The sequence below is a fragment of the Nerophis lumbriciformis genome, linkage group LG34 (genome assembly GCF_033978685.3).
Source record: "Nerophis lumbriciformis linkage group LG34, RoL_Nlum_v2.1, whole genome shotgun sequence".
Taxonomy (NCBI): domain Eukaryota; kingdom Metazoa; phylum Chordata; class Actinopteri; order Syngnathiformes; family Syngnathidae; genus Nerophis; species Nerophis lumbriciformis.
In genome coordinates, this window is record NC_084581.2 from 20,325,341 (window position 1) to 20,338,220 (window position 12,880).

At 36.7% G+C, this 12,880-nt stretch overlaps 1 protein-coding gene across 1 annotated transcript in view; it reads right to left on the bottom strand.

Moving 5' to 3' along the window:
- rab32a (RAB32a, member RAS oncogene family) overlaps nucleotides 1–12,434 on the bottom strand; it is a 50,928-nt gene extending 38,494 nt beyond the window's left edge. Inside the window, exon 1 of the mRNA XM_061929830.2 lies at nucleotides 11,888–12,434. Within this exon, the coding sequence (XP_061785814.2) occupies nucleotides 11,888–12,101 (214 nt within the window). The 5' untranslated portion in view covers nucleotides 12,102–12,434. The remainder of the gene's footprint in view (nucleotides 1–11,887) is intronic.
- Between the last annotated feature and the right edge of the window lie 446 nt (nucleotides 12,435–12,880).

Genomic DNA, 12,880 nt, shown 5'->3' on the forward strand with positions numbered 1-12,880 from the left:
AAGATTTGCACTGGATGTTTACTTTTATATTTGCACATTAAAAAGCAAATAAACTACTTTTAATTTTGTTAAATGTTAAAAGTTTTAAATGTTTACATTGTTACAGAATATTTTGTCATGTTGTTGTCAATGATGACTGAGAGGCCATACTTCTTTTTTTTGTAAATAAAAGCCATGCCTTTTGAAAAAACTGGCCTACATTTAGTTTTTCATCTTCATTTTAAATAAAAAAATAATCGGTAAAAGGAAAAATAATCTATAGATTAATCGAAAAAATAATCTATACATTAACCGATTAATCGAAAAAATAATCTATAAATTAATTGATAGAAAAATAATCGTTAGCTGCAGCCTTAATATTTTTACTTGTAGTGGTAGTGAGCAGCTACTTCTTCATTCAAGGACAATGGCATAAGAAGTTCGGACCAAACTCGTAAAAGAGTTGTAACTTAATCGGAGAGAAACTGAGAATTTTGATCATTAATAATTTTTTTTTTTAAATGGATTGGAATAAAGTGACAAAATTCCGCTTGTTTGTACACTACTTCCTGGTTCCAGAATAACGTCAGATGTAATATTGCGTAAAGTACGATACCAATTGCTTTCTAAGGCTGAAGGGAATATTTATATCATGACATAAACAAGCAAAAATATTGCAAAAATCATAAAGAAACATATTTGTGCATGTCTGTCAGGTAGCTAACAGGTTACTTCATGGTTAAGAAGGGAAAAAGTTAAATGTTGAATGGACAGGACTCTAACATTAGCATTCTAGGGCTGGAAGAATCGTTGGTGACTCAAACATAAAGATAAATTCTGCTTGAAAATGATTTGTATTAATACGTGAAACAATTAATTGATAAAAAGCGCCATATTATCGCTTGTTGCAAGCTTCTTTGTTAGTTAGCAGCTACTTCCTGGTTGATGGACAATGACGTACAAAGCTTGGAAAAGATGGGCAAGAATGGTAAGGAAGTTGTAACTCAAACAGCAAAACAGGATTGGAATAGAAAATGGATGTATGAAAGAAATTGCCGTATTTTTTCTTGTTGTACGCTTCTTTGTCAGTGAGCAGCTGTTTTCCGGACCATAGGGCACACCGGATTATAAAGCGCACTGCCGATGAATGGTCTAATTTCGATCTTTTTTCAGATATAAGGCACACCGGATTTTAGGGCGCATTAAAAGAGTCATATTATTAAGTTTTGTGGTCTACATAACATGTAATGTTGGTTTTTGATTGAAAAAGTCATTTTCAATCAATCGATATTGAGCATCTTTACTTATACAGTAGTATTTTAAAAATCATAACTGCCATACAAGTGGAAAACCTTTTTAAAAACTGAAAAAATAAAAATAAAAATTAAATTCCCGCCGAAATTTCGAATGGGCTACTTGTTGCTAACCGTGCAGGTGACTTTTGGGCTTTGCCTCTGAAACTTCTGTATTTTCTGGACCATATAGCGCACCGGATTATAAGGCGCACTGCCGATGAATGGTCTATTTTCGATCATTTTGCGCTGTTTTGTGGGCGGTCTTATTTATGTGGCTCAATAATAATGTTCAGACTTTACTTGAATCAATAACGGAGCAGCATCTCCTCATCCGCCGGAAATGTGTCCCGTGAAAAATCATCCAAACAGAACTCTCTAATAACTAAAGTTCTTTGGGTGAATAATGTAAACTCACTACACCGGTATGTTTTAGCGCTTTCATGGCAAGTTTACTGACAGATAGAAGTAAGAACTTTACACTACTTTATATCAGAAATGGCAACAGCAGAGGATGAATGTCACATAACAAGAAGATAGAGAAAAAGAAGAAGCCTATCGACTACGGTGTCGGCACGGACTACAAAGGCTGACGCGTGCAATTTTTCAGGACTTATGCAGATCCAAAATACAGATCAGCAGGTACCAGAAGGTAAGAAAAGTTGCTTTTGCATGATATTGCAAAACAAAACGCCAGATAATGTCTTACTTTATACATACACCATAATAATACTCGTATGTTGAAGCACAGTACAATCCATCAAGCGGTGCGGCTTCATAGCTTACCAAAGTCGAACTAAAATATTTTTATATATTTTTGAGCGCCGTGTGTAATGTTTTATATTTTCAATGGAACATATAAAATGTTGGTGTTGTTTACTTGAGTCATATTGCAGTCTACACGTATCTCTTGTGTGTGACTGCCATTATTTTGCACTCTACATGTATCTCTTATGTGTGACTGCCATCTACTGGTCACACTTATCATTTCACTATGTACCAAATAAAATAGCTTCGAGGACGGAAAGCAAAACCAGAATTATTCCGTACATTAGGCGCAATGGGTTATAAGGCGCACTGTCGAGTTTTGAGGGAAAAAAAAGATTATAGGTGCGCCTTATAGTCTGGAAAATACGATACGTAAAATGTTAAATGGACTGTACTCTGCTATGACCATTGTAGGTGAATGTGTGTATAAATGGGGGCTTGTGGAAATAGTGTCAAAGCGCTTCAAGTACTTTGAAGGTAGAAAAGCACTTTACAAGTATAACCCATTTACCAAAACAGATTCGATTGGGTAGTTTCTGTGTAATCTTGCTAACTCATCAATAAACAAAACGATAAATCAAAAAAAATCCCTCCCATCATTTCACACTTTGCGGATTGTATCAAACCATCTTTATACTGCCAAATTTTTGTAATTATTATTATTAGTTTTTCGTTACTAGTGACATATTTTTCTCACTGCTAACACATTGCTTTGGGGAGGGATTACGCATTATGGAGACTGAATCTGAGGATGGGTGCGACTACATCCCTCTTTGCCATGCATTTCTGCAAATAAATTAGCGCCATTCGCATCTCTTCTTCTTCCAAAAGCCTAAGAAAGTGTCTGTTTCTTTTCTTTTTTTAAAAAGAAGCGTATAACAAATTCCAGATTATATAGTAATATCACGGGATTAAACCAACCATAACGTGACTTCCCTTTATGATGTGTTAGCGTGACATATTCTTTCCGAGAAATGTTTATAAAATTTCACTATACAAACATGTTAATGTGGTGAAATATTCCAATTGTTACGCACAACATACTTGAGGCTTCTTTTGTACCTTCTGTTTAACATGCCCTCGAGCAAGTAGCGCTAGTTGCCATGGTGATATGTTATGCTGCGGTTAGAACCAAGTTTGTGACTTTAACAAACACACAACCACTATCTCTCTGAATAGCTTGCAAAATCAATAGTATATTATCTTTTTACACAAATGATGTGCTAAATTCTGTGCTAAATGCGTCCTAATGGTTAATTAATGTGTCATGCATTAATTAACCATTAGCATCAAGTATGTCCAATCAAGAATAAAGTTGGGTTACAGTACATAGGAGATAAAAAAAAAAAAAAAAAAGAGAAGCCAATTCTGTAGTATTTGCAGTTCATGTGCTTTAATCACATGATTTCAGCAAAATAAAATTATAACGAAATAGTAAAATATATGATCATATTTGGTAAAACAAAAGCTGAATATAATGTCCAAGACAAAGATGCTGAAAATATTTTAAAAATAATTAAGTTTTACATTTTTTACAAAGGCAAACTATTGTGACATAATGGTGCATTGATGGTCTATCCCAGGGGTGTCAAACTCAAATACAGAGTGGGCCAAAATTTAAAACTGAACAAAGCCGCGGGCCAAGGTTGAACAAATTAACCTTTTAATAGGGACTCAAACAAGTTTTGCATTGGATATTGAACAAGCAAGGCTTATATAACTTTATAGTGACATGCAAAATCGAGTTTCAAATAATAATAATAATAATTAAAAAATATCATTGGCATATCAAATACAATTTAAATAAAAATTGAATGCCTCTTTTCTATTTGCAGCCTTCTGAGGTAAATATCAACATTAACTTTTTCCACAGGCTAATAAATTAGAAAATAAAATAACAATGAATAAACCAACCATTCAGGACTTTCAACTGCTCAGTTTGCAACACACTGATCTAATCTGATGTGCCCAAGCCAGATACCTGCCATCTTTTCTTGGATACTAGTTCATTAATGTTGGGGCTCAGGCTTTGAGCTGAGGCAACCTTCATTATCGAACGAAGTTGTTCATCAGTCATTATATCTCCTAGTTCACCCGGACCACAGTCTTGGGGGCGTGCCTTAAAGGCACTGCGTTTAACGTCCTCTACGAGCTGTCGTCACGTCTGCTTTTCATCCATTCTAACAACGTGCTGGCCCAGTCACAAGATATGTGCGGCTTCTGTACGCACACTCACGCGAATGCAATGCATACTTGACCAACAGCGATACAGGTTACACTGAGGGTGCCCCTATAAATAATTGTAACACTGTTACAAATATGCGCCACACTGTGCGAACCCACACCAAACAAGAATGACAAACATATTTTGGGAGAACATACGCACCGTAACACAACGTAAACACAACAAAACAAATACCCAGAATCCCATGCAGCCCTAACTCTTCCGTGCTGCAATATACACCCCCGCTACAGGGTTGGGGGGGGCGGGGTTTGGTGGTAGCGGGCCAGAGTTTGACACCCATGGTCTATCCCATGACACACTACTCCATACTCTAAGTTCACTTCATAAGTTGTACACTAAAACCGTACAACTTAGTCTGCCACAATCCCCCTCAAGTGTTTACAGATTGTGTGAGAATGTGTGTGCGTGTGCGTGCGTGCATGTGACAAACAATAGCTGTTTGAGCAGGATAACTTTACTTACTCAAGCTGGTGGAATGTACACACGGGTAAGTGTGCCAAAGAATAAATACGTTAAATAACACACCGAGTAGTTAGTCATGTGGTTTAAGATCAGGGTTTAAAAGTAGTAAGTCATGGAGTTTAACATCAAGGTTGAAGAGTAGTTTAATATTAAGGTATAAAAGTAGAGATTTATGTAGTATAATATCAAGGTATAAAAGTAGTTGGTCATGTAGTTTAATACCAAAGTATAAAAGTATTTAGTCATGAGGTTTAATATCAAGGTTGAAGAGTAGTTTAATATTACGGTATGAAAGTAAAGAGTTATGTAGTATAATACCAAGATAAAAAAAGTAGTTAGTCATGTAGTTTAATACAAAGGTATAAAAGTATTTGGTCACGTAGTAGGAATGTATAAACGGTACTAATGATAACCGCAATAAAACTCCCAACAGTTAGTATTATTGTTTTAAACTAAAATGTTCAAAAAAACGTGATAAACCTTGATAAACTCATGGAGTGACTGGCGCTAGCTTGCTATTTTAAATGTTAACATGAAAACAAGAGGCATGACAATATTTCCCTATTAAGAAACAACATTCCCCAATCTAAACTTACATGAACACATTACTGTCAGAGCAATTTAGCTGTTCAATTGTGCACATTGTACCAACAAGCTGTGTTTTTTTTTTTAGCACAGAGTGATCGTTCTATACTCAGAGGAAAGGAGACGATGCATTCAAAAACCACTGAACAGAGTAAGACATCACAAGATAACAATAATAATAATAATATATATTTTCATTTAAAAAATCCTAAAGTGCTATGAGACAAACCAATCTTTAAAACAATAACATCTTAGCCATTAAAACAGATAACAAACTAAGCCTAAAACACTATCACGGAAGCATAAGAAACACAAAACATGCAAAATAGTGTGTTTTCTAACAATGTGTCTATTTATTTTAATTACTCAAAAAATAATAACTTGGTCAAAAGATTTGTCCGTGATAATTTTGGTCACGATAACCGGTATAAAGGTATAAAAGTAATCGGACATGTAGTTTCATTTCAGGGTTTGAAGTTAGTTAGTCATGTAGTTCGATATCCATATTGAAGAGTAGTTAGTCAAGTCGTTTAATGTCACAGCTGAAAGTAGATATTCATGTAGTTTAATATTAATTTACAAAAGTAATGTAGTTAGACATGTAGTTTAATATACAGGCAGAACATTAGTTAATAATGTAGTTTAACATCAATGTATAAAGGAGGTATTCACATAGTTTAACTTTAAGGTATAAAAGTAGTCAGTCATGTAGTTTAATTTAAAAATATAAAAGTAGTTTGTTGTGTAGTCTCAAATCAAGGAATAGTAGTTAGTAATGTAGTTTCACATCAAGGTATAAATGTAATTATTCATGTAGTTTATCATCAAGGTATACAAGCAGTTATTCATGTAGTTTTACATCAACGTATAAAAATAATTAGTCTTATAGTTTAATTTCAAGGTATTAAAGTACCGTATTTTTCGGACTATAAGTCGCAGTTTTTTTCATAGTTTGGCCGGGGGTGCGACTTATACTCAGGAGCGACTTATGTGTGAAATTATTAACACATTACCGTAAAATATCAAATAATATTATTTAGCTCATTCACGTAAGAGACTAGACGTATAAGATTTCATGGGATTTAGCGATTAGGAGTGACAGATTGTTTGGTAAACGTATAGCATGTTCTATATGTTATAGTTATTTGAATGACTCTTACCATAATATGTTACGTTAACATACCAGGCACGTTCTCAGTTGGTTATTTATGCGTCATATAACGTACACTTATTCAGCCTGTTCACTATTCTTTATTTATTTTAAATTGCCTTTTAAATGTCTATTATTGGTGTTGGGTTTTATCAAAAAAATGTCCCCAAAAAATGTGACTTATACTCCAGTGCGCCTTATTTATGCTTTTTTCCTTCTTTATTATGCATTTTCGGCAGGTGCGACTTATACTCCGGTGCGACTTATACTCCGAAAAATACGGTAGTTTGTATTGTAGTTTTACATCAATGCAAACATTTGTTAGTTATGAAGTTTAATTTTAAGGTATAAAAGAGTTAGTCATTTAGTTTAACGTGAAAGTATAAACATAGTTAGTCATGTAGTTTAACATCAAGGTATAAAGTTAGTCATGTAGTTTAATTTCAAGGTATTAAAGTAGTTAGTCATGTAGTTTAACATCAAGATATGAATTTAGTTAGTGATGTAGTTTAACATCAAGATATTAAAGTAGTTATTCATGTAGTTTAATTTCAAGGTATAAAAGTAGTTAGTCATGTAGTTTAATTAAAAGGTATAAAAGTAGTTAGTATTGTAGTTTAACATCAAGGCAAAAATGAGTTAGTTATGTAGTTTAATTTTAAGGTATAAAAGAGTTAGTTATTTAGTTTAACATCAAGGTATAAACATAGTTAGTCATGTAGTTTAACGTCAAAGTTAGTCATGTAGTTTAATTTCAAGGTATTACAAGTAGTTAGTCACGTAATTTATAGTTAGTAGTTGGTAGTAGATTAACATATCTAATAGCAATGTTGAAAATGTGTTATTAATGTAGTATAATATCAAGTGTTGAGAGCAATTAGTTAGTTGTGTTGTTTATAATAAGGTTGAAAACCAATTATCTGGTCGTGTATGACATTTTAGATTGTGTTAGTCATGTAGTCTCTGTGGGTATTCAGGATCGGAACTTGGATTTGACAAATACAGAGGTCAAAAATTGGTTGTCTAAGAGGAACTTTAGAAGGCTGAAATCATGAGTATCCCAGCACCATTTAAATCAATGTTGTCAAGGTCAAGGCCTGAATGAATTGTCTATGGCCCCCGGGATATTTGATTAGTATTGGAACCGGCCCACAGGCCACAGCCGCCTGCTGCTGTTTTGCACGCACAAATTTACGGACTCCATCAGTGTTGGTGCTATGAATTTTCAAAATGGGGTCCCGGGGACCCCATCAAATCATAAAAAAGGGGTCCCACAGTAAATTTTTGGGGTACCAGTTTTTTGTAAGCGTTTTGAAAAGAAATGACAAATGTATGCATTATCCTGTTGTATCTCACATTCTATATAGTGTTTTGGAAAAATGTTGTCATAAACGTTACTTAATTCATAAAAAATAAATAAATAAATAAAACACATTTTTATGCATATGGAAATGTATTCAGTTATAAACATTCATTCACTTTCTTCTTTCCTTCATAAATCTAAACTTTACTGCTGCCAGTATTTTTTTCTATATTTTTATTTTTGTTTTTCATAATATGTGTGTTCTATTTTTGGCCAAAGTAAGACAAAGAAAACTATCTGAATTTGTCTTAATTTTTTTTGTTTTAATGCCAGGATTTTAATAGTCCGGTCAGCGTGTGAACAGATTTTTCTCCATGCTGATATAAATGATATTACCTTGAACAACACAATGAATTTTCAGAATAACAAAAGCTTTAATTGATCCATTACTATCACTCATCGAACATCTTTGACAATCAGCATGATTTTCTAACAGTGTCCTTTTTAATGATATCCTAAAGTTCAGCATGTTAAACAATTTTAACATCATTAAAACATAAAATTCAAAAACATATAAAATTTTCAACCATGACCAGGTTTCGAACCCGTCATCTTTGTCTTAACGTTCCGAGTAATAATGACGTCCGCCACGGAGCTACCGGATGTATCGGTGGAAATGTTGTCCTTTATGTTTTAATCAGTGACAGAGCATGACGTGGCCAGGAACACATTTGAGGTAAAATATTATAGAAAGCGCGTTTTCATTCTATAATTTACATTCCAATGTGCTTCTTCACGCAAAATGACATTTCAGATCGGATAATGTTTAAAGTAAAAGTGGACTTCTTTGTATTACATTGCTGGAGTTGTAGCAGGCTGTGCATGACCAAAAGATGATCTACCGCATGGTGATGTACAGCGCACATGATGGAAGTACATTTACAGTCAGTCATATCATCATCCCTTTTGTCACCTAAAAAAATACAGAGGACATGACCTCGGTGTCCACAATGGTAGTTACGGCCATGTTTGTGGGAGGTTCGTCTCTGTGATGTAAAAGACTTTCGCGACACAACTTCGCCCCAAAAGTTAAGATGTAAGTGCTTTACAGTTTTATAGTGGTTCACTTCTGTTTACATGTTTTACACAAAAAAATTAGACATCAGAGGCGCATCAACAGCAGGTTAAGTTTTGTACTTAACAAAAAAAGGTGAAATAACTGAAAACATGTTTTATATTCTAGTTTCTTCAAAATAGCCACCCTTTGCTCTGATTACTGCTTTGCACACTCTTGGCATTCTTCCGATGAGCTTCAAGAGGTAGTAACCTGAAATGGTTTTCAGTTCACAGGTGTGCTTGAAGCTCATCCACTGTAATGATACCAAGTACAGTAGTGTATCTAGTCGATACTATGATTACGTAGATATTTTTTGGCATCACAACATCTTCTTTAGTTTTTTTTAAATGTATATTAGGTTTATAAACTCAGGAAATATGTCCCTGGACACATGAGGACTTTGAATATGACCAATGTATGATCCTGTAACGACTTGGTATCGGATTGGTACCCAAATCCGTGGTATCATCCAAAACTAATGTAAAGTATCAAACAACAGAAGAATAAGTGATTATTACATTTTTATCAGAAGTGTAGATAGAAAATGTTAAAAGAGAACGCAAGCAGATATTAACAGTAAATGAACAAGTAGATTAATAATTCATTTTCTACCACTTGTCCTTAATAATTTTGACAAAATAATAGAATGGAAAATGACATAATATGTTACTGCATATGTCAACAGCTAAATTAGGAGCCTTTGTTTGCTTACTTACTAATAAAAGACAAGTTGTCTTGTATGTTCACTATTTTATTTAAAGGACAAACTTGCAATAAGAAACATATGTTTAATGTATCCTAAGATGTTTTGTTAAAATAAAGCCAATAATGCAATTTTTTTGTGGTCCCCTTTATTTAGAAAAGTACCGAAAAGTATCGAAATAATTTTGGTATCGGGACAACACTACTTCAAAATGTAACTCTGATTGATTGAAACTTTTATTAGTAGATTGCACAGTACAGTACATATTCCGTACAATTGACCTCTAAAATCAGGGGTCCCCAAACTTTTTGACTCAGGGGCCGCATTGGGTTTAAAAAATTTGGCCTGGGGCCAGGCTGTATCTGTATATGTATATATATATATATATATATATATATATATATATATATATATGCAGAGTCCGACAGGATATGGAGGGTATGCCATGGAGGGGTGTGTGCCTGGGACGTTAGGTACACTGTTGAGCCCTCTGGAGACGTCGTGGGCTTCAATCAACGAAACATTGATAAAGCAGGGTGCCCACCCGAAGACCCCAATGACATACTTATCCTCCCTTTCACCACTCCACACAGACTGCTACCGTCAAGATTGTTCCTACTTACCAAAGGTATTGAAACATCTAGTTCTATTTGCTTTACTGATTATATATATATATATATATATATATATATATATATATATATATATATATATATATATATATACACATATATACATTGTCTTTATAATCCGTTTTGTTATTTAACATCAATTAACATTGATGTTCATCAACATTTAACATTGTCACGTTGGTGAGGGTTGGACTCCGCCAAGGCTGCCCTTTGTCACCGATTCTGTTCATAACTTTTATGGACAGAATTTCTAGGCGCAGTCAAGGCGTTGAGGGGATCCGGTTTGGTGGCTGCAGGATTAGGTCTCTGCTTTTTGCAGATGATTTGGTCCTGATGGCTTCATCTGGCCAGGATCTTCAGCTCTCACTGGATCGGTTCGCAGCCGAGTGTGAAGCGACTGGGATGAGAATCAGCACCTCCAAGTCCGAGTCCATGGTTCTCGCCCGGAAAAGGGTGGAGTGCCATCCCCGGGTTGGGGAGGAGATCTTGCCCCAAGTGGAGGAGTTCAAGTACCTCGGAGTCTTGTTCACGAGTGAGGGAAGAGTGGATCGTGAGATCGACAGGCGGATCGGTGCGGCGTCTTCAGTAATGCGGACGCTGTATCGATCCGTTGTGGTGAAGAAGGAGCTGAGCCGGAAGGCAAAACTCTCAATTTACCGGTCGATCTACGTTCCCATCCTCACCTATGGTCATGAGCTTTGGGTTATGACCGAAAGGACAAGATCACGGGTACAAGCGGCCGAAATGAGTTTCCTCCGCCGGGTGGCGGGGCTCTCCCTTAGAGATAGGGTGAGAAGCTCTGTCATCCGGGGGGAGCTCAAAGTAAAGCCGCTGCTCCTCCGCATCGAGAGGAGCCAGATGAGGTGAATCGGGCATCTGGTCAGGATGCCACCCGAACGCCTCCCTAGGGAGGTGTTTAGGGCACGTCCGACCGGTAGGAGGCCGCGGGGAAGACCCAGGACACGTTGGGAATACTATGTCTCCGGCTGGCCTGGGAACGCCTCGGGGTCCCACAGGAAGAGCTGGACGAAGTGGCTGGGGAGAGGGAAGTCTGGGCTTCCCTGCTTAGGCTGCTGCCCCCGCGACCCGACCTCGGATAAGCGGAAGAAGATGGATGGATGGATGGACGTTATCGATGGGAAAATTCATTTTTAGACAATATGATTTGCATGAGCGGCTAGGAGACACCAAGAGTAACAAGCGGTAGAAAATGGATTAGAAAGGAAAGATTAAAAAAAAAATAATAATAATAATTTTTTTACATAGGACTTCCTGTGGGCCGGATATTGGATGCTGGGGGACCCCTGACTAAAATGGTAACACCCGAATAAGTTTTATTACTTGTTTAAGACGGGGTCCACGTTAATCAATTCATGGTAACTATGGTTAGTCCACATTTTGACACTGGAACAGACTATGAGCTAGTTGCAATGGAAACAAGTGTCTGCCTATGAAGAAGTTGAGAACAGAGCAGTGGGTGGAAGCTGGTTGAGTGGATAATAACAACGTGACCCGCATTCCACTGACAATTATGAGCTGCCCTGATCATAAAAGTGGAAAAGTAGAGACTCAAAATGGAGGATTGGCGACAATAAACATGTTTTTCCTTTAAAAACGTTTCTTCCCAAGTGGAAGTGAGTGTGTTTCCTACCTGCGATGTCCCACAGCTGCAGGCGGACCAGCGTCTTGCTGTCCCAGTTGATGACTTTGAGGGCGAAGTCGACGCCGATGGTGGCGCGGTAGTGCTGGGAGAAGAGTTGGTGCACGTAGCGCTTGATGATGCTGGTCTTCCCCACGCCCAGCTCGCCGATCACCAGCACCTTGAACAAGAACTCCTTGCACTCCGACACCGAACCTCCGGCCATAACGGCGACCTAAAAACTTTTGGTGCTGCGTTTGCTGACTTGTTTAGACTAGCCGACTAACATGGAGCATGAGGACAGAAGAAGCTTATCCGAACAAAATAACGAAGGAACGAAAAGAAGAGAGAGAGATGGAAAGAAAAAAGAAGGAAGGAAATGTGGGCTGGGACGGAGCGACTCTACTGATCTGGTCCACATGCAGCAATCATTACTGGTTCCTCCTCCTCCTCGATCACATGACCCGGAAATGTTGGTAAACTGCACTCTGCTGACATGACATGTTTACATCTCATAAAACAATATTCTACACCAACATCCACATAGCATGTTTATATACAGTCCTGGTCAAAAGATTGCATACACATGGAAAGAAATATAATGTCATGGCTGTTTTGAGTTTCCAATAATAACTCTTATTTTTTTTTTGTGATAGAGTGATTGAAGCACATACTTGTTGGTCACAAAAAAACATTCATGAAGTTTGGTTCTTTTATGAATTTATTATGGGTCTACTGAAAATATGACCAAATCTGCTGGGTCAAAAGTATACATACAGCAATGTTAATATTTGGTTACATGTCCCTTGGCAAGTTTCACTGCAATAAGGCGCTTTTGGTAGCCATTAGAGATGCGCGGATAGGCAATTATTTCATCCGCAACCGCGTCAGAAAGTCGTCAACCATCCGCCATCCACCCGATGTAACGTTTGATCAGAACTGCATCCGCCCGCCATCCGCCCGTTGTTATATATCTAATATTAATAAAAAAATTTAAAAAAAGGG